We start from the raw sequence: 23031 nt of genomic DNA on the forward strand, positions 1-23031 counted from the left end.
CCACAAGTGATATTAGAGCGATTGTTCGTGTCTGATATCCTCGTGTTTCACCGACGAGTTGTGTCGGAGCAATCGTTTGTGTCCGATACCACCCCCCCTCCTCGTTTCCTTACAAGTGATATCGGAGCGACTGTTTGTGTCTGATACCACCCCTGTATTTTCAACAAAAAGACATTAAATTTTTCGCGACCCGTACGTTAAAACTTAACGTGATTCCACCACTTTCATTGGAATCCTTCTCCTTTCCGGCGCTTGTCAGGCAAAATATCACTTCAATTCGACATAAACTTCGCGTAGTTTCAGGTATTTGGTCTGATCCCGCCGAACGTATAAATTTGATGATTTTTTTAGTGTTTTCATGGAATTTCTTGTTGGTTTTTGATGATTAGCTTCAAATTCTTAGTTTCTAAGTTCATTATTGTATTTAATCTAAGTTTGTGTAGACTTTTTTTCAATTTTTTGGCTGGATCCGAAAATAAGGTTAGATTTGATGAAATTTATTGTTTTTTTAATTTCTTGTTATTTTTTTATAATTAAAGTTCAAATTCGTCGTTTCTAACTACATTATTGTGTTTGATATGATAGTGGTTCTTTTAGTGGTGATCGTGGTTCTTTTGGTGGTGGTGGAGGAAGAGGTTCCTATAGTGATGATGGAGGTGGAGGTTCCTATAGTGGTGGAAGTGGTTGAAGCAGGGTTTGATACATACCACCATCGGATGAGGACTACGATCGTCTTCACCCTTCCTTTTTTTATTCAATGTTACGTGCGCGGTCACCACGGAGGTATGAATGATGTCATGTCATTTACATCTAGCAATGGCGTTGATGAGTTGTCCAACAACTTCGGATCGGTAAGACTTTCTCCTCAAGGCCCAGAGTACTCTTCCTTTATGTATGACGAAGGATCTTCCACTTATAACGACGACCACAACCTCCCATCACTGTCTCCAGAGTCTAGATGCATCCAAGTTATCCTATGTACTCTTTCTCTACCATTTGATTTGTATTGAACTATTTCATATGGTTTATGTCGAATTATTGGAATTATGATTTGTTATGTAATGAAGATATTGTAGACTATTTACATTTTATCCTATGTTATGTATGGATTTTTATAAATATTGGATACCCATCGGTAAACTCGATATTTGACGGTTTATCCTGACGGTAAAGATAAGTTCATAATTTAAGTCCTTTATTGGATACCACGGTAAACTAAGGTATACCAGCAAAATTTAAGTCTTGGTACGGCATCGGTAACAATATTTTTTATTCTTCTAACCCATAATTAAGCAAAAACCTAATATGTTTTTGCACCATTCTTATGTGCTTAACTACTCATGATTTTAATCAAGTAAATAAATATGACAATGAGTAAAAAGATCAATATATATCTAAAAAGAGATATCTATCATCAATAATCCGTCACCAGTCAATATCCAATTCCAATAATCTTATAATAATTTAAATTAAGATCAAGAAAGATTATCTCAAAAGACTAACAAGATTAAAGCAAGAAAAGGGAATAACAACAACAAGAGTTCAAGAAAGAACAAGCAAAGGAGATATAAGGATGAAATGATAAAATTATGGGTAGATGTTGATGAAGAATAAGTTGGAGAGAATTGTCACAAGCCCTCTCCTTCTTCTTCTCTCAAAAAAGCTTCAATCTCCTTCAATGACCATTTCTTATCCTCTAAGCTCAAGTTTAGCCATAGAATTTCTCTATAAAATAATGTCTAATCCAAAATGAACATAAACTCAAAGTATATAGGCCTTTACGGAGACTTCTAAACTCTTTGATGTAATCTAAGGGTCAAAAAATACACAAAAGGCGGATAAAACGAGGTGAAATATGCAAACTGGCACGTGGTGCCACATGTAAACAAATATACATTAGAAAGTTAAGAGAAGTCTCTATTCAATTCTGGAAAAGAATAATCCAAAATATTCAATTCAGAATCTCGAAGCCATGTAGAAGAGGGCACTATATTTCTTGTTTAGGCCAGTGCGCCATTTGTAAATAATTATACGTTGGAAGGTTAAGAGAAATCTCTATTCAATGCTGGAAAAGAATAATCCAAAATATTCAATTTAGAATCTCAAAGCCATAAGAAGAGGGCACCATATTTCTTGTTTCGCTATAACTTGTCCGAAAAGTCTTTGAATCACTTCAAAATTGTTCCACTACCCTCAAAATACTTGTAGCTCTTTAAAAACCTATATAATAAAATAAAATACAAAATAACATTAAAAGACTAAAAAATAAGTCTCGATTGTTGCTCGAAAAATATTAATAAGTGTGAATGTATCCCACTTATCACAAAAAAAATAAAATAGTGAACAATCATATATACAAGAACAAATTCACAAACATAAGCTACAGAACAACAAATTCACAATCAACGCATACAAGGTATACATAAAAACATAAAACATGCATATAAATTCACAATCACATATATAATCTAAGAACAACCAACAAAATCTACAAATCATAAAAGTTACAAATCAACAATTCAGAGCAAACCAAAAAATCACAAACATAGACGGTGAGAGCAAACTGAGGCAGCAAGCTGTGTCGAGAAGCAAGCGACAAGTAGCAGAGACTAAGAGGGAAGGTTGGGAGTGCACATTCACTACTATAAATGACTTTTAGAAATGATAAGTCGATTTTAATTAAGAGCAGTTTTTTTTTACTTTTAATAGGGACATGTCGTGAAAGTTAAGCGGTTTGAACAATACCATAATCAATTGGAACAAAGTGTTTTGCTTCAATTTGAGCATAATTAATTCCAATACCGTTCAGACTGAAACATTCTTGACCATTTGGGACTGGAATTTCGATATAGCCCGGAAGGAATTCCATGGTACACGAAGAGCCCATGTTTAGTTTGAATCCAAGCGTTGTTGAGACTTGAGATTCAAACGAGGGACATCATTCGTATACAAAAAAAATAATAATAAATAAATAAATTCCACTTGGAATGAGCTCATTTTGTGATAAGTGCCATATTATTTGGAAGAAAAACATTGAAAATTTTCATTTATTATTTTTGTTAATAAAATTAATAGTTTAACGATTTTCTTAAAACTATTGGATGCTTTAAAAGTATTTTTTGTTTGTTTTGATAGAACTGTACATCGTTTTTTCACCATTTATACATTATGTGCCCTCTCCGGCTAATTTGGCTAGAGAAACACCCCATATATATTTATATTCATATCAACTACAACATTGAAAAAGAGTGAAAAAAAATTAAACACAATTTTACCAAAACAAACAAAAGTGCTTCTTAAGCATCTAACTTTTAAATGAAGAACAGACACACGTTACACAGTAAATGAAGATCATTCAGTGCGTAAATGAAGAACAAACATCCGTTACACAATAAATTTAATTTTTTAATTTTTTTTGGGATACTAAAAAAAAAAAAACCAATTCAAACCCTCAATCAATCAAGAATAATGAAGTAAAATAATAGTAACAATAAAATGTGAGTATACCGTGTTTATATATATATATATAATTATAGAAGTCTTGGACAGCAAGGCAGCCAAAGCTCAGCTCAGCTGTTGTGGTGGTGATAATGAGGATTCATGTGAGGATACAAACCCAAGATGTGCTCCTCCATGAAATCGTGTCTCGTCAGAATCCCCACGATCGGAGCTCTCTGCATGATTATTTGAACACACTAAAAAAAATCAGTGGGCGGTGGTAGATCGCTGAATAATACACTAATAATATAGCATTTGTTACCCCTTGGGCTTGGGAGTTTGGGACGACACACATGTGCCTTAGGCCGAGCTGGCGGAAGAGAATGGCTGCCTTGGCAAGCGACATGGTCTCGACCACAGTGTACGGCGACGTGTTGGTGATGGGTCGCAGATCAACGTACATGTCCATCTCCTCCTCTTCCAATTCCACCCCCAAATCCATATAATCCTCCGTCGAGGCCGTCCACTTCGAAAACTCTCTCGCAGTCATGGCATCGGCCACGTCATCGCTCCTCCTCTTGAACCTCTTGGCCCGCAGAAGCACCACGAGGTGCGACCTCAGGACGAGGCCCCGAAGCTCGCCCCCGTCGATCACCGGGAACCCGTTGTGCCTCGACACCCTCAGAGCCTCCACCAAGTCCCCGACCCTCTCCACGCCGGAAAAGGTCGCGAGGATGCCGGAGCAGGCGTCCCGAGCCGCCATGTGGCGCATGTAAGGCTCGGCGTGGGCCTCGAGGTAGGGCAAGCCCTTGATCTTCATGATCTGGTCGTAGACGCCTTTGTTGAAGGCGTCCCCGACCGTCTTGGAGACGAGGAGGACGAGCATGACTAGAGGGAGCAATAAGAGGTCGTTGGTGAGCTCGAGGAGGATCACGCACAAGGAGACGGTCATCCTCATGGTTCCCCCGAGCAGCGAGGCCGCTCCGAGGAGAGCGAAAACTCCCGTGTCCATTCCCGAGACCCCTTCCAGGAGTCTCCCCGCGACCCTGCCGTAGCAGGCGCCGGCCAGGATCACGGGGATGAAGAGCCCCGAGGGGATGGCTATGCCGTAGGTGATGATCCCGAGGCAGAGGGAGCCGAGGAGGAACCCCAGCAGAGACGTCATCTGGAAGCGCTTGGCCGAGCGCGGGGTGAAGAGGTTGCGGATGGCGTCGTCGTTGGTGTTGAGGAACAGGGACGCCATGTCGTTGTAGTGCCCCGCTGGGCACTGGAACGACTTGTAGTTCCCTGACTCGTCCTCCGTTGGGCAACGCACCGAGTTGTCGTCCGGGCAAGGAATGCAATTCGCTATCCACGGTAGCCCGTACGAGCAACACGTCGTCACCGCCGCGATGAAAGCTACTAGCATGATCTTCGCCACCGGCCCTTTTCTGTACCCAACAAAAAAATTATTGAAATATGTTAGTTGCATATTTTGGCTATTTCACCCGCTTGAGACAAATGTCGTGAATTAATCGTCTCATTGCCGATCGATCTTGGACGGGTAGTTTTTATTATAATCATAGCCTACAGAGCTCCAACAAGCAGAGATCCAAAAATAATGAGAAACGGTCTAGAATGAGCGCGCAGGAAGAATGAAGTGAATCTTAAAAATCTCGCATCAGAAAGTTTTACTCACTCATTAATGATGCTGTAAGTCCTGACGACCTTGTTGACCAAGTAATTGTAAAGGCTACCGAGAAGTCCACCAACGGCGCCAAGGAAAACCGCGACTACAACATCGGAAACACCATAGGTGGCGCCGGAGCCGTTGGTGCTGACATCATACAAGATAAGCCCGCCCTGGCCAAACAACCCGCAAGCTCCGTCGGAGCAAAACTGCATGAATCCACGGAGTAGGATGGCGACCACGGCGGTGGTGAAGAAGGTCCTCCACAGGAGAGCGCTCCTCCACCACGAGGCCGCCTCCTCCAAGGCGAACAGGACCCCTCCCACCGGAGCTCGGAAAGCCGCGGCCACTCCGGCGGCGGCCCCGCACGTGATGAGGTCGCGCCGGTCCCTGTCGTTGCTGAGGGATGACGTCAGCGAGGGCCGGGCCAGCATCGAGGCGATGCACGCCCCCGTGTGGACCATCGGGCCTTCTTTTCCGACCACGAAACCCGCCGAGACTCCGAGAATTGACCCGAAGATCTTCACTAAGAAAGTGGACGGAGCGAGAATCGAGCTCGCGTTGATCCCGTTCAGGTACGCCTTCACCTCCGGGATCCCCGACCCCGCAGCCGCCGGCGCCACGTAGGCGCATAGAGACGCCGCCGCCACTGCCAGCGCCACGTTGCAACCCAGCAGCGCCGCGAACGCCGTGAAGTATCTGCGTTGTGACACGTGTCAGAATTGATGATGAGCTTAGCTAGGGAATGAAGAGAGGAAAGGAAGAAAAAAAAAGGGGGAGGGTTTTGAGTACTGACTGACTGACTTTTTGTTTGACATGAGATCGGCGGTGAGAAGAAGCTTGTAACCTGAAATATTCTCCACCGCTATGTTGTTGAAGATTCCGACCAGTCCGGTTCCGACGCCGATCAGAAGCGCAAACGCCCATTTCAACACCACGTATTGAAGAATCTTGATTCTCTTCCTTGACCTCCAATCCTCCTTCAAAATCTCGTTTTCAACCATCCTAAATATATATATACACAGAGAATTCAACCAAAATCACGATCGATTGAACAATTAATTCTCGTGCTCTGTACTGATCAAAACATGTATATAATGCTAGGTAGTGGAGAATCTGGATTCTCTTCCTTGACCTCGAATCCTGCTTCAAAGCTTCATTTTTAACCACCCTATATATATTCGTAACCCAAATTTATCACGATATCCATCGATCGATCAATTAATGAATGAAAATGAATTCTCTAACGCTAGTCACTAGTACAGTACTAAGTTAACTTTGTACGAATTAGACCTTTAATGTTCTGTCATCGTCTTTAGATTCATCAGATAGAGAGGAAATCAGGTGTTCCAATCTCTCTCGTTTCTGATACTCTGTTCGATTATATGACTTACTCGTAGTCGAGACTCTCGACGGTGCAGACATTGGAGCCAACAATGGCGATCTGAGAGCTCGTGTTGACCGTCTTCACCAGCAAAGGCTGACTCATTGGTGAAACTTCCGACCAATACCTCTCCAAATCCTGACTCTCCACGTCGATCCTACTCTTTCCGGTCTCCGTTTCAGTGAGATTCTGTTCCTCCATGGCTTTGTTTGAAGCTATGGAATCTGACTGAATCTTTTCAACTGTGTTTATATCTCAGCAGAAAAGAAAACGAGGCGTGTAGTACTGAAATTCATCTTAAGATGACGATACTAATTATATTTTTTGAGGTTCCTTTATTGCTTCTCTTTCCTTCCTTTTCTTCGAGGCTGATAATAATTAGACTATCATTCTCTTAACAAGACTTCATATCTATCTATTTATTTAATTTTTCCGTCTCTGTTAAAATAATTGTTGACTAATACTGATGATGCTATAACCGAGGAAGTAGATTACCTATAATAAATTCAAGCTTTACATTGAGTCAATGAGTTGTAAGAAAAAAATTTGAGCAAAAAAAAAAGAGTTGTAAGAAAATTTATTCATATAAACAGAAAATATTTATCATTCACTCACTGTTACTTTGGAAAAACAAATAGATTTATTTCACTCCTCGCCAGTCCAATTAGCCGCTAGATTTGGGATTTGGTGAAGAGCTTACTGGCCGTGTCAGGTTTTTTAATTAGTATCTACTATGGCCATAAGGTTAAGGTTAAATTAATAAATTATTTATTTACTCATATTCCTTCTTTCTTTTCCTGTTATCGGAAGCCTAAGTGAATTTTTTATTTTTTATTTTAATGAATTCAGTCAAATCTGGTTTCCAATGACCTTATTTATCTCCTTAGACATCATGATTATTATTATTACAATTGGATAGACATCAGATTTATGTATTTATCTGGGAACCTATAATATGGTCCACCTCGTCGATACAAATCATAAGATAACGACAAAAGACCGACCGAATACTGAAGATTGATTATATAATTTATATTAAATACTAATATTCAAAGTGAATCGAGAGGCACAAAGTAAGTATGGGAAGATAGCGGTACATAAACGTGGTGTTATTCAATAATTGAAATGCATTCACAGCCACAAACGACATCGTGGTGGTCCAATGGGAATAGGAATGGCCATTAATATGACAACCTGATCAGAGGGATTAATTGAGTCCCACAACACGGGTCGTGACATCGCATATTATACAAAATAAATTAATAATACTATAATTCATATATGACTTCTTCATTTCATGATGAGGCATGACCAAGGTTTTGTTTTTTGTGTTGTAACTTTTCTTTTCTTTGTCAATGAAAGCATGAACATGAATAGTTGGCTCGATCGTTTTTTTCAGTCGTTATTTGTACTTGTGTGTGCAATGCAAGCATAGTACGTCATTTGGTATTTAATATGGATCTCTACTCTAACCCAACTTCCAAATGATGACTCAATCACAAAGTCTTTGCATGCAATAGTACGTACTTTCTACTTTTTTCGGAAGTTTTATTTTGTTTTAATTTTTTTTTTTAAAAACTAGTTTCTACCGGGGGAAAAAGTAATGTTGGAGCTTATTGCTTTGAATTAAATTACTTTTGATAATAATGAAAAAAAAAAATATCATAGAATTAATTGATAACTTTATGTAATAGTGACCGATCAATAAAAACCAGCTATATCCTACTGAATGCTAAGTTGGGGAGTCTTAATTAGATTTGTGTGAAAAATAGATTGGGAGGTATCACTATAAAAGTCTTGTCCAGTGTGAATCAATATTGGTGCGTCTCATTAATATTTCTTGTCAACTCAATGAAAGCTTAATGACAAGTCATTTTGAGGGGTTACAAATTTTACAAGTCATTTTACAAATCTTTATTTTTGATAACTGACCATGTGATCAGTAGAAAGTCAGCTTCACCTCTACGGAACATGTAAAAAAACCTCGAGGGGTAATTTGTAAAAATATAACACAAATCTGAGCGTGAGAGCTTGTTCTAAAAAAGCGGCCAGAATCTCAGGTATTTTAGGACGATCATTGATCTCTAAACTTGTTAAGATTTGTATCTGCTCTTGGGGTGAGAGAAAGTTCAACCACAAGAATTTTCGGAGAATCAGAGAATGCTCTGATCTCAGAATCTTTGTATTGATTGAATAATTTACTAGTTACATCTTCGTATATACACTTTACAAGAGTATTTGATTGGTCGTTAGCTAAGACGAACTGACTCCTAACCACCTAACTAACTCCTCCACGCTGGCAGTCCTCGTGAGCTTGTTTGACTGAAGCTGCTGACGTGGCAGACTTCATTTCACAGGGTGTGAACGTGAATAAAAGGGTGTAATTTGTCTCTTTAAAATTTAGTGAATTTTCCGATAATTAGGAGTTCGTGGGGATCAAGCTAGCTCAGCTGAACCTCGTCAGTCAATAAATTGTTGTGCTTGTGATCGTTTCTTGTGTGCTAAGTAATTTCTGCAAGTCTGTGTTTTAGCCGTTTATTTCTTACATTAAAAAAAAGTAAGCAATATGAAAAAAAAAATTATTACGACCCTTATTTATTTTTTTATTTTTTTTAGAACATTACGACCTTTATTAGACTGACAGATTCTTCGTGTCCCATTGTATGATTGTAATATAAATATTCTCATGCTATATAAATATAAATTATAATGTCAGAGCTGGCAGGTACGGCATGGTTGAATAACAAAATCATATTGATGATTTATATTTTGTTTGAAATAATACACGCAACATTATTGATTATTTTAAGGAATCATTAAGATAACAAGTTCGCGTGATTGAATGTGGAGTAACTATATATGGTAATGTTACTGCATTTATATGATGAGATAAGAGCTAGGGTTATGTCAACACACACATACATAACCGTATACTAATATAATAATAAAAAAAATATAAAAAAAAAAACAAGATGAAGATTAATAAATATGCAGTTGGTTTGTTTTCCCTTCATGTTTATTTATGCTGGATTAGGGCATGTTGATTAAGACTCTTTTAAGTGAGGGAAAAATAAGCATTGGAAGAAAAGTTAGAAAATAACATTAAGCTTTTGCTTAGAGGATATAAAATTCTTGAGATTCTACAGCGGTACATATTGTTATAAATTTCGAGATTCTACAACGGTACTTGTATCGTTGTAAAAGATTTTACTACACTGAATTTTATAACAATACAAATTTCTACATTCCAATTTTATCATAGCAGCGCATCAAGCTCACTTAGCTTCGTCTTAGTATAACGCATATATTTTATCTGTACCAAATACAACAATATTTGATGTCTCATGTTTTATATCAAGGTTTTGTTTTTTACGTTTAACTTTTACCTGTTGCCAATAAAAGCATCAAAATGAATGTAGTTCGTCTCGTATCTTTCAGCCATTGTTTGTGGAATACCAGCATAGTACGTTATTTGGTTTTTACTATGTATCTCCATTTTAACCCAACTCCACGTGAAAAGTCATCATGTTCAAACAATATATACGTACGTATTAGTTTCCATTTTTTCCGAAAAATTTCTTTTCTACCAGAGTTTCTACAAAATATATATATATATATATATTTGAAGCTGATTTAAATCAAATTTTTTAAGATAATTAAGAAATAAAAAATGATGATGATTGATTAATAATTGATAACTTTATCTTACAGAGACCGATCCATAATAACAACTAGCTATCCTATATTGAATGCTAAGTTTCAAAGTCTTTATTATGTTGCATGGATATTATATAAAAAGAAAATTGTGTGGTACAAAAAAAATCTGTTCAGATTTTGTGAATCAATAATTCTTGGTGTCTAAGAAATATTTTTTGTCAACTCAATCGAAGGCTTAATTAGTCATTTTTAGGGGTTACAAATTTGAGTTTTGGGAATCTATTGGACAGCATCTTGCCACGTGGCCAGGTTTGGGCTCAAAGAGAAGGCCCCAATCACCTGGAATGAATCGCCTAGATGCTCACAAGTGCCTAAGGAAATCTTGATGAATCAAAATTCTCATCTTCAATTAGTCCGACAAAATTGGCCAAATAAAATTTGGTAACTGATCCCTTGATCTCGTCTAATATTTTGCGGTAAACAAGACTCCCAATAGTGGTAGACAATACCAAGGAAAAAAATGCCGATTTCGTTGCCGTTTCGAGCCTCCTGATTTACGGAAATTCGTCATGCCGATGGAATTTCGAACGGAAAAATTGTGGAAATGGGCAAGTAAAATGCCGTTTTCAAATGCCGATTTCCATGGAAATTCGACGTGCCGACGGAAAACCGAACGGAAATAATGTGACACAATACTAAAAAATTTTGGAACTGTTTTCCATGGACCAAAATTTCTCATGGACATTACGTTTAATATTTTATATTTACTTTAATTTTGAGGAAACATATGTATAACAAGGAAAAAAAAACCCCTAACAAAAACTTTAAAACAAAACTAGGATTCCAAATCTTATCGAGACAAATTTTCGAAACTATATTTTGAAAACGATTTTTCCAGCTTCTCGGATGATACCAAGATTGCGGGAACTAGTCCTGCAGAATACTATTAACGAGGTTTAGTTTCAGCAAGGACCGGGGGCTTTAGCGCACGGGAGGCTTAAGCGCCCCCTCAATATTGATTTATAATTTTTTGTTACTATTTTTATTTCACATATAAAAAAATAAAATTATATTATTCCCTCTCCCTTTAAAATATATACTCAAACTCCATCCGTGATCTCTAAAAAATGGTTTAAGATGAACCCTAATCATTTCAATAATTGACCCCTGAAGGTCTTTGTGAATAGTAAACGCTCCCAACATTATTTGACGGATTTGAAGATCATGTAACCCAAGATTTTTTTTTTATTTTTTTAATATATATATATATATATATATATTATCATATATAACATAATTATTCCACATTTAAATATCTTTCATAGTCCTATGAATCCAAAGGACATGCTGTAATTATTCTTTGATTAATTGGCAACATTCTTTATTTTTTAACCGACCATGGTGATCTGGCTAAGGAAAAAGAGGACTAATTTATTTTTATTATCCTTATTACTGACAGCTGGTCATCGTGTTGTCCCATTCCAATGCATACATTTCTTGTTAGCAGGTATAACACTCCGTGTTATAGATATATTCTCATGTTATATATAAAGTATAATGTCAGAGGAGCAAACATATACACGGTGAATTAAACAAACTTATTGGTAGACACGTTCTTCCTACTATTTAAGGAATCATTAAGACAATAAGTTCAAGTGATTAAATGTGTCCCTACATTAATTTAAGAGCTATATATAACTAGAAATTTAGATATAAATTGAGTCATATTTTCAATCTTTGGATATTAATTTCTTCTTAAATTCATGCATGTTGAATAAATCAAGCATATTGATTGTTTATTTGTTTTTTAGTACCTTGCTTTTAAAACAATACACGCAACAAACATTAAACACGTAAGTAGGCTCTATTATTTTTTTCGGAAACATTAAGATGATAAATTCAACTGATTAAACGTGGAGTAAGTATATCATATATGGTAACGTATTTGATGAGACATGAGGTAGGCTAGGAGTTGCGTCAACAGAACACAAGCAAATAATAATCATAATGAAAAAAAGGATATACAAAACAAGAGATAAAGATGAATGAATATGCAGTTTGTTTGTGTTTTTCTTCATGGTTTATGTGTGTATATATATACATGTTGTTTGAGGGCAAAACAAACATATGTATGTACATGTAGAGTAGAGAATTAATTGATGGTGGAAGGAAGCAAAGGGATGGAGTGGAGGCCGAAGGCGGAGAAAGTGGAAGGGTCGGCGTGTTTGACGGTGCCGGAGTAGCGGATGTGGCGCAGCAGCCTCGCCAAGAACGTGTTGTGGCATATCGTTGACGTGTCGCAAACAACGGCCACGTGTTTCCGTGCCCGAGTTACCGCCACGTTCATCCTCCGGCTGTCTCCCAAGAACCCCACCGCCCCCAAGCTGTTCGACCGAACCTGATTGCCAAACCCATTTTATTCAAACACTAGTAGAGTAAATAATAAAAAACGCTATCAAAATAATAAAAAATGCAGAGTAAATTTCTAATAAATATGACTATTTACGAAATATTCATCATCGGCCAGCGGACCGTTTAAAGTGAGACACGTGTAAGTTCCATCTGACAAGTGGATCCCACCTCTTATATCTCACATCAGTTGACCGCTAATGTTGATGACTTCTCTTAAATATAGAGTTTACCATACTTAACCTCCCTTTTGAAGTTATAAGACGGCTAATATTTATTCACACCTTGTGTGTCTCCCACTCTTGATGTTAATATTTTTAATTTATTTTTAAATATGAAAAATATAATAATAAAATAAAGTGATGACGTGGCTATTATTTTGGTTGGAGGGTCACCAAAGACACAGAAACACAAAAGGAACAGACGACCTAGATTCATTTAATAGATGGGTTATGTCAACCCTTTTTTTTAGGTTAATGATTTATTTAAAAGAAATAGTTATGTTTTATATGTCTTTTTTAGTTTTAAATTAAGAGAATCAGAAAAGGGATTTTGATTAAGTTTCACCTAAACCGAAAACGTAAAGTTAACTGAGGATAAGCGGAATCGAATATTTAAGTAGGTACCATTGATATGATGACAGCGTCGGCTTCTCGGCCCTGGAAGCTGTCGATGGTGGCGACCTCGACCGGGAAATCCTCAAGCTTCTCTCTCAACAGCTGTACTTGAGCCACGTAAGGAGATTGGACTGCGATGTCCTTTGCTCTAACACCTGATTCCCCAAATGTTAGCCAACCAGCAGAGACAGATTGATAATTCATAGGCATTGTGTTATAAAGAAGCGAACCCGAGTTGATGAGACAAAGCACGTGTTGGACAACAATGTCGGCTTCGCCTTCGTTGAAGAGCGAGCCAGTCCCGGCCGGATCCAAACGCTCCTCGCACCCCGTCGACAGGCTTCCGTACGCCATCCTCGTGTCCAGCAACAAAAGTGGACACTGTGTTATCCACGTCACCTACCAGGGGCTCACCCATAAATCAAAGTTAGGAAGGGCTAAATAAAAAAATTAATTTTTATCAGGATAAAGTAAAAGATAAATGGCAAAAAATTGAAATTTTTTTATTAGTACCTTGCAATTCAAGCAACCAATTTTTTTTTTTTTTTTCGAAATCAAAGGAGGTACCTTGACAAAGGGGTTATCGAGCAGAAGATGTGAGGCGACCGTGGGAGCGGAGGTGAGCGAGCCGTCGTACATCTCTTTCGACGCCCAGCTGGCGATGGCGTGGTTCATGCGGTACTGCATCGTGAGCCGGGTCGCGACGAGGCCTCCGTGCAGATCCCCGGCGGCTCTCTCGAGAAGGGACACTCCGAGGCCGCCCTCGAGGGCCTTCCTGGAGAGGATCACCGGCGCCAGCTGGCACTGATCCCCGGCGAGGATGCAGCGTTTTCCCTGGAGGATGGGGATCCAACAGGCGGGCTCGATGGCCTGCCCGGCCTCGTCGATCACCACCAAGTCGAAGCCGCCGGGTTTCCTGACGGCGGGGTCGGCGGCGCCGGTGTTGGTGGCGAGGACCACCTGAGCCTCCGACATGATCTCCTTCACCGCCTCTTTCTCCTTCTTCTTCAGAGCCTTGGCGAGCTGCTTCAACAGCTGGCGGATCCCGGCGGCCAGCGAGTCGTCTTTCAGGCACAGCCTCAGGTCCTTCCTCAGGTTCGACTTCTTCCTCTCGGTCTCGGCCTTGAAGTCGGCGAGCCTCGAGTTCACGATCTCCCCCAGGGACTTGGCGGCCACGGTCTTGGAGATCCTCGCCGGGTTTCCGACGCGGACGATGTTGAGGCCGACAATGGAGGAGAGCTTCTCGACCATGTTGTCGATGGCCGCGTTCGTCGGGGCCGTCACGAGCACCCTCTCTCCCTGCCGCACCGCCAAAGCTATCAGCTCCTTGAGGACACCCGTCTTCCCCGTCCCGGGGGGTCCTTGGATCACGAGCACCGGGCGCTTCTTGTTCAGACCCAGCGCGATCGCTCTCTTCTGGGACTCGTCGAGCTGCCCGTTGATCAGCTCCTCGGCCGAGGCTTGCTCGCTCCAGTCCACGACGCCGTTCTTCTCCAGAGAAGCGACGTCCTCGGCGTCCCCGAAGAGGGTAGCCACGACCGCGATCGCCGGGTTCTTCTTGCGGAGGCCGTTCTTCTGGAGCAGCATCAGGGCTTCGCAGTTGCGCTGCAGAAACAAAAAAAAGAAGTCATCAATGAGTATGTAATTAAGATGATGACGATGATAGAAAAAAAGAGGCTTGATGGGAAGGAAGACCTCGTAAGTGAGGACGTCGGCGAGGCCGTGGATTCGGTCGATGCGGACGGTCTTGCCGAAGAGCTTGGAGAAAGTGGGGTCGCCGTGGCGGGACTCGAGGGCGACGCTGATGGAGGAGCCGTCGTCACCGAGGCTGTGGACGAAGCCCTGAATGCAGGAGGTGGCGGCGGCGCCTCTGCTGTCGCAGTTCCTGACGCACACCATGTCTCCCGGAGACAGATTCGTCGGCGGCAGCCTGTGCTCCCCTTCCGCCTTCAGCTGCACCAAATGCAGCCCTCCCAGCCCTGCCAATCATCACCACCGCAATCATTCATAATTCATTTTCAGACGTGGAACCATATCGTGTATACTTTACATGGTATCAGAGCTTCAACGAGCACCCAGTCCACAAATATAATGAAATGTAACCGTGGTGTCTGGATTAGACCCGACTAATATCCACGAGACCCTGGCATTATCTACGGGGAATCGAACCTGGGGCGTACAAGGTCCCAAGAATCGCACTTACCACTAGACCAATCCCTTGAGGTTAGAGCTTAAATGTTACCTATTTGCATTACCTTTTTAGGCTCCGTTCACTGAGGAGCATGTTAAAAATCTCCCATAAAAAAAAAATACGAGACTTAACACGAAATACAAAGTCAGAAGTTACTCCTCTCATTGCTGATCGTGATCGTGACACGAGATTTGAGATTACGTACCTAAAGATGTACTGACTGCATAAAGGTTGCAAATAGTGTCGCAGAGCTCTTGCTGAGCCTGGCCGTGGCTGACCAAGAACTCGATGGGCCTTGTCGACGAGCGGTCCGGCTCGGGCACCGCGTCAAGCTCCTCCTGCGTGAACTCCAGCTCGGAGTCCCTCTCGAGCCTTAAGAGCTCGGACATCCGGTCCACGAACTCGTCGACCCGTGCCTGGACGGCCTTGGACTTGTCGATCCCCATCCCCAGGACCCCGCTCGGCTCCGGCGGCTTCCTCGCCACCGCCCGGTGCTGCGTCGAGCTCGCCAGCTCCTTGAGAAGCTTCCACGCCCGCGTCTCGGACCAGGCCTCCGATGGTGGGCCCGGGACGAGCTCGCGGAGCACCTCGCGGAGCTCCCTCTGGAAATGGTCGAAGAGGGTCGGGTAGTGAGTGCAGGCCTTGAGGCACACGGCCTCGAGGCCCAGCGGGATCGGGACCGCGTTCAGGTACGGCTGGGCTTGGATGACGAAGCTCAGGCCCGGCCCGACTTGTTGCTGGAGCTCCGAGGAAGAGAGGTCGTCGGCGAAGTCGACGGCCATGGCTCTCATCCCCTGGGAGATCCACTTCACCACGCTCTTTCCCAAGTCTCGCCGCCCCAGCGGGTCTCCGTTCAGCTTCGCCGTCAGCTCAAGCCGTGCCTCATCGTCTCCCTGAGAAAAAAAAAAAAAAAAAACTCAACACTGTCATATCAAACAGAAGGACTTTATCTCTTTAATTAACACAATAATGGGTCCTCAAAAAGTGTATTGTTACCTGGGAATCTAGAGCGGAGAATGGCTCGGGTTTGGGAATGGGTTTGGGTTTTGGTCTGTACCTTCGGCGGGTGATCTTCTTGGTGGGCTTGACGGAGACAGAGTCGTTGTTGGAGCAGTTGAGAAGAAGAAGGCGTTGGGGCTGGAAATGGGATCGGCTCAGCCTCAGCCTCGGCGCCCAAAACGACGCCGTGGCACCGGCTGTTTCCATTGATCTCTTCTCTCTCAAAGGCACACACTTTACAAATAAATAAATAAAACCTTCTTCTTGTTTATGAGAGGAAGAGGAAATGAAATATCTTGTGGCAATTCCAGTGGACACGGAGAGAGGCGAGAGTGAAGAAGAGCGAGAGTGAGACAAAAAGATCTTCACGGCTCTCGTGATTGGCTGACATTATTATTTGTGGCCTCTGTTGATTGGTATTGGTGTACTTCGATTACCGTCGCTCTGTGTCCCTTGCGAGCCACAAATCCTTAAGTTACACGACGACAATTCTCCTAAGACTACTTACGTGGACATTCCCATATATTATTCATTTTTTTTAGGCATTCCATATTTTATTTAAAAACTATAACAAAATAAAATAAAATTATACGTCAAATTTCGGAGAGATTTTTGTTGACTCTAGATTTTATTTTGTTGACTCTTAGACGGTTTTTATATTTTTCCCTAAAAGAATGACCGACTCCCCAAACCAAACGACCGTTTTTTCTCCCGTACTCGTATTTAAGACTCAAATTGAAACTTTTGAAGTTATAGAACGAAGCCCTTAAAGTTTAAAGGGTATTAATTATTAAACCAAATCATACTTAAATAATGCATCATTAAGGCAACTTATATCACTTCATAAATTACTAATAGATTAAAACATTTTACAATACTAAATGAAAGGACGTCAAACAAGTCTCACTAGGAACAAATAAAAAATAAAACATCAGAGTACAAAATTCATTCCACAATATGGGTGGCTGAGAGCGAGACATATCCAATATTTCCTATTGATATTTTTTTTCCCTTACTTGATGTAATGAAGCAAAAATAGCCTTGGCTGATGTCAGCTTCTATAGTACAGAAATTTTTGAAAAACCAAAACAGGAATGAGGAAGTGAATGGTGAGGAGCTACAAGGATAATGGTGGAAAGATATAAAGTGATATCCCTTTCTTTCAGCAAATGTTCTCTCAAAGACGAAATGGCAATGCGTTTCTTACTATGATCCGCACTTTAAGCATAATGCTGTTTTCGGCATTCAAGTCGTCTCGCTTTGCTTTCTTTTCTTTTTGGGTTTGCGTTTCTTCTGCTTTTGTTGGAATCTTGTCTGGTCTTTAACATACTTTTCCCACTCTCTTCTGTTCCTCTGGTAAAGCAACATCGCTGCACGAGCGTCTTCTATCTGAAACCATTTTTTTTTACACAATCAACACATCATAATTCTTATTTTCTAATTTTTGTTTTAATTAAATTTCAATAGCAAAAGACGGACCGGACAATGCTCTCCATTCTGGATTTCAACATCAAGAAATAAGGAAGCGAGATGTCGAAGTGCCCTCTTTGACCCTTCTCTGTTTCACCAAAACCACACGTAATAACCCGAGTGAGATTTATAATATTATTAGCAAACGAAAAAAAACTTCACAACATGTAGCGTATAACTATTAGTTAAGAATATACATCAAAAGAGAGGTAATCAATTACTTTAAAAGAGGTGGATACTCAGATGTATCTCGAATGTCCTTCTTGGGATGACTTAGTAACAATGCCTATCCACATCCATCACAAAAATTGTCAGAATAATAGTTTGTATAACAAGGATAACCTAAAATTATGTTAAGTATAGATACCTTGAAATCATTGCGCAAGGCATGGCCTACAAGGATCCTTCCTTTTATCAACTCCGCCACCTTTTTCTGAGCCACGCCGAAATCTTTAGCTGCAACATATAATAGTAAAAATATATAAAATATAGTAATAAACCAAGGCACATCACAGCCAAAGAATCATAAGCGCAGCTAAGTCATTATGTGTAGCTATATTACACATAAGTCTTAACCGAAGCTGATAATTACTCCGTTGAAAAAATATAATTCAAATCGTCAACCATACAATGAATGATAATGATATTCAAACGAGTCAAATGGCCATCCAAAATCTTGGTGAGATAACTCATATTAAACAAGCAATCAGTATATTGATGTTATACTGTAAAGTTTATTTTATTACTCATTGATTTATGGGAAGTCAAAAGAGGGTAAAAATGCCAACCTTTTCTCAAGTCCTGGGGTCGGATACCACTGACATGAGTCCGAAAGTCAACAACACGTTCAATTGGACGCACAAACTCATCGTAAATAACATTACCCCACTTGTTAACCTGTCGACGCAGAGCACACAATAAGCTTATCTCACAAAATTAAACGCAATTAATTCCTGACAGAGAAAGACCGATTCTAAACACTATCCAACTATTTTATTTTCAAGGGTTGCAATGGAGAGAGAAATACCAGCGTAACTCGTCCAAGAGCGCTTTTGTTTCCTTGATCGACGCCAACCATTTCGCAATCAATGCCCACCGAATCTGTCAGACTGACAAATATCACGTGTCATCAGTATTTCGCGGCTTAATCCTACTCTCGAGACTCAAACAGTTGTTTCAAACTTCAGAAGACTCAATGCCATTCATTCTATTGCTATCGGGTACCACATTGTTAGATTTTTCATCTAAAATTGGCATGGCATTGATATTTTTTTTTATTTTTATAACAGCCAATAAAGTACAAATAAAACCTAATAATCCAAGATAATAACCTAAAATCATCATTCACTGGAGTTAGAGGATTGACCGAAGTTTGAGAATCATCAGGCTCGGCTTCTGATCTCTCCTTGCGCTTCCCTGTAGCAAAAAATCATCGTAATCGTCAGCGTAACTGAGAAGCACAGTACAAAGCCATCTTATTTCGATTCAAAGTTACACAGAAAAATCATTACTTGAAACGGAAGTTGAGGTTTTTGGGCCGTGGCTGTTCAGCTTCTGCAAAAACAACACCACCAACTCGAATAAGGTAAAATCGCAAGCATACACGTGATATAAATAGATATGTATGGAAACACATACAGAGAGAGAGAGAATAACCTTTTGAAGAAGAGCCCAGTTAGGGTTTAGTTGTTTTGAGTGGTTGGTGGGATTAGGAGTTCCCATTTGAGAGCAAAGAAGAAGACCGAACAAATTCCGGCGTGAAGGGTTTTGTAAAGGTTTCCTTTGTTTCAGTCGATTTATTTGAGTGAAATGTCGTATTTACATTCGATTTTAAAAAATATCTTCTGTTTAATCAAAATTACGAAATTATAATTTAAAATAGATAATAACACCACAAATATATTTTTTATTGATAATAACTCTAATATAAGAATCAAACTAAACGTTAAATCAGCACCTTAATTATCAAATTCTCAATCTTGAAATAAAAATAGCTCTTACTCGAAATAGACTAATAAAATTCATACATCCTAATAGATGACTTCCTTGTGTATTCGAATTGCAACTTTGAGTCCTGAATTTCACGCTTGAATAAGTGATTTTGATTACTATCGACTTTCGATTTCTTATGTTTGCGTTCTTCACGATTTATAAATTTTTATTTTTTTCGTTACTAAATACATTACATATATGACACAAATGAATAAGGGTAAAATGGAGTTTACATATAAATATTAGAGTCAACATCAATGAAAAATGGGCGTTGTAGATTTGTAGCTAAAACTAAACTATAAAATTGAGATGTAGCCAACGTTTGCAAACTTTTAAGAAAATAGCGAATAATCATTATATTTGACTTAAATATCCTAATACTTAACATGTTATAATTAACAAAAAAAATTTAAATAATTTAAAAACTCGACAATTAATGGCAATTAATGTACCAATGGTGAACTCCGACGAAATTTTATAGTAGTAGACATGATTTTTCATCCAACACAATGAGTCTATTTTTGAAGCTATTCTCGCTACGAATCCGTAGGATTTGGAATCACTCAATTTCGATTTTATATAAGGAAGATATGGAGTTTTGAAGTTTTGATAAGAAAAAAAAACTGTATGAGAGAGAAAGTGATGAATCACTGTAGAAAAAAAAATAAAAAATAAAAACGGCTGGAATGACAATATAGAAAATCTGAGCTTATTCAAGTGACACCTCATCTGTTTGGTTGTTTTCCTAAAAGTTTTCAAATGTTGGCTATATCTCAAACGTGATGTTTGGAATTGACTAATCAGTTACAAATTTCTATGAATTTTGTAACTAAATACGTCATTACAAACAACTCGTTTGGGATAAATCAAAGTTTGCATATTTTTAAAAAACTAGCCAAACATCATAGGTGGCATAAGTGATAATTTATAAAAATTATTTTTATGACCTTAATTGTTTAAATTCGTCACTTTCTTTCTCTTTTGGTTTTGAATTCGTCCATTTCTCTCTCCTACTTTTTTTCAAACATATTTTTTTTTCATCAATGAACATAGAAAGTAAGAGAGAGAAAGTGACGAATTCAAAACCAGGAGAGAAAATGGAGAATTTAAAAAGCTAAGGTCATAAGTAATTTTGATTAGCTATCACTTATGCCACCTATGCTATTTGGTTATTTTTCCAAACGTTTGCAAACGTTGGTTATTTCCAAAACATGAATATTTTTGTTAGCTATTAAACTACATTGCCCATGAAAAATCAACAAAAAGAATATTTGTCGTGATGTTATCTATTTTAGGGTATAATCTCGTCATTTTAATTAAACAGATGTTATAAACTTGATATGCTTAAAAAAAGCTTAAACTAGACATTTCACTAAAACACATGGTATATCTGTGTTATTTTCCCTTTATTTATTTATGGGAAAACTCCTCATTCTTTTTTTTCTTCGACGGAAAAAATCACTAAGTTCATGATTTTGGTTGTGATGTTACTGCATGAAAAAATTAACGGCTGTGATTAAACAGTGCGTAATACACACGTTAAAATCAATTAAAAAAACAAAAGAAATAAGTAATAAATTTAAACAAAACAGAAGAAATAACAAATCAATGAAAATAAATTAAAAAAATATCAAAAAATAAATAATAAAAAAAAAAAAAACTAATCAAAATGCACGAACAAACAAAAGTCTAAGTCCTTAAAATCTCTTAAAGCCCCAAAATCTCAAATTTGAACTCAAAGACGAAGAAGATCAACACCCTGATCACGGAGGAGATTTCGATTTCGAAGAGGGTACCACGAGGAAGAAGTGCAAGAAGATGAGGTGCATCCACAGAACACGATCGATAATCAGAAATGATGGTCAGTTGTGTATGAGGTGTGAAACGACGTCAATGGTTAAAAGGAAGAGTCAGATGAGTTTCAATCTGAGAGCGAACTTGAAAGCATCCATAGTGACGGCGACTAGCCAAAGAAGAGAGAGTATAACCCGCGGTTAAACCTAACTGATTTCAAGTTCAAGTTAGGTATGCATTTTCCTAGTATTAGCGAACTGAGACGTGTTTTAAGAGAGGATTTCATCAAAGCGGATAGGGGTTTCAAGTATTACAGCAATGATCAAACAAGGCTACAAGTCAAATGTAAACGGGAAAGGGTACAAATGGATGCGTATGCCAACGTCCAGAATTCAGTGAAAATTAACACGCTGATAGATAAGCACGAATGTGGCATTGTGTTTGATAATAGACTATTATTTACATATTTAAATCGCTTGATAATATAGATTATTGGTGAATTAAATCTATGTAATAAATGGACAATAAATAGGTAGCTGGTCGAATAATCTAGATTTAGACACGTGGAGTTTCGTCAAAATAACTATTATTATGTTTAAGCCACGAGTTCTTTTTTTTTTTTTTTTTTTTTTAAATAAAGAACTTTCGTTATATAGAAAGAAATACAACCACTAATGAAGATTTTGAAAGTCTCAATACAAAGATAGACTTAATCTCAAGTTAAATTGACATATCAATTAAATCGGATGATAACCTTCGTGGGTATCATATTTCCATAGTGGAATACCAATAATACACAACAAAAATGACCGGCCGTGAACTCTTTGACAAAAGCATCTATAGTTTATGAGTGAACTCAATCAACCAAGATCAATAGACCTTGATGTTGAAGTGTGAGCCTCATTGATCGACAATGACTATATGAAGACCTTACGACAACGATGTGCGGATTGACCTTGTCTGTTAGATCAATAGACCTTGATGTTGAAGTGTGAGCCTCATTGATCGGCAATGACTATATGAAGACCTTACGACAACGATGTGCGGATCGACCTTGTCTGTTAGCCCTAGCTTTTCTTCGTTAAATACCATGCGCGCCACTATTGTTTTGTAGAGTGCTAGAGAGTTTGTAAAACACCATTTCCGATACGAACCATTTTGAGGTTCATAGTGAAATCTGCAGCGCCAAAATGGACGTAACTCTCACATTGAGAGTGAACCACTGTAAATTTGTGTCTATTGTTCTTCGTTTTATGTTATTTGTTTTCTAGGTTAAGCTGGATTTAAGGCTCATATTCTAACACTTGAAAAGAGAATCTTGAACTTTCATAAACTTAGATTATGTCATATAAACTCGACAAATGAACTTTGTAAAAATGTCCAATCTATCAGAGACTTTAAAACAAACAAG

General features: G+C 39.1%; 3 protein-coding genes across 4 annotated transcripts; all 3 read right to left on the reverse strand.

Annotated features, from left to right (window-relative positions):
• Positions 1–3434: 3434 nt before the first annotated feature.
• Positions 3435–6897, reverse strand: LOC149401061 (chloride channel protein CLC-c-like). Of its 2 annotated transcripts, none has more exons than XM_089612147.1 (5): positions 6502–6897; positions 5912–6112; positions 5117–5806; positions 3761–4868; positions 3435–3674 (listed from the first exon to the last, which is right to left on the reverse strand). In XM_089612147.1, exons 1-5 carry the CDS (start codon positions 6690–6692, stop codon positions 3570–3572), a joined length of 2295 nt encoding a protein of 764 aa, XP_089468273.1. In that variant the 5' UTR covers positions 6693–6897; the 3' UTR covers positions 3435–3569. The 2 variants fall into 2 exon arrangements, with proteins under 2 accessions (XP_089468273.1, XP_089468274.1); XM_089612148.1 differs by having other exon boundaries at positions 5904–6112.
• A 5228-nt stretch (positions 6898–12125) lies between these two features.
• On the reverse strand, positions 12126–16811 carry LOC149401062 (P-loop containing nucleoside triphosphate hydrolases superfamily protein). Its single transcript, XM_089612137.1, has 7 exons — positions 16362–16811; positions 15571–16258; positions 14870–15153; positions 13742–14779; positions 13405–13573; positions 13184–13329; positions 12126–12546 (listed from the first exon to the last, which is right to left on the reverse strand). Exons 1-7 carry the CDS (start codon positions 16569–16571, stop codon positions 12301–12303), a joined length of 2781 nt encoding a protein of 926 aa, XP_089468263.1. The 5' UTR covers positions 16572–16811; the 3' UTR covers positions 12126–12300.
• Positions 16812–17246: 435 nt separating this feature from the next.
• Positions 17247–19642, reverse strand: LOC149401063 (Polynucleotidyl transferase, ribonuclease H-like superfamily protein). Its single transcript, XM_089611571.1, has 9 exons — positions 19491–19642; positions 19346–19388; positions 19166–19250; positions 18862–18943; positions 18623–18731; positions 18202–18290; positions 18056–18120; positions 17844–17922; positions 17247–17753 (listed from the first exon to the last, which is right to left on the reverse strand). The coding sequence occupies exons 1-9, from the start codon at positions 19554–19556 to the stop codon at positions 17610–17612; spliced, it is 762 nt and encodes a 253-aa protein (XP_089467697.1). The 5' UTR covers positions 19557–19642; the 3' UTR covers positions 17247–17609.
• Between the last annotated feature and the right edge of the window lie 3389 nt (positions 19643–23031).

Source organism: Urtica dioica, chromosome 4 (genome assembly GCF_054948205.1).
Source record: "Urtica dioica subsp. dioica isolate 48M chromosome 4, U.dioica_male_clone48M_v1_H2, whole genome shotgun sequence".
Classification (NCBI taxonomy): domain Eukaryota; kingdom Viridiplantae; phylum Streptophyta; class Magnoliopsida; order Rosales; family Urticaceae; genus Urtica; species Urtica dioica.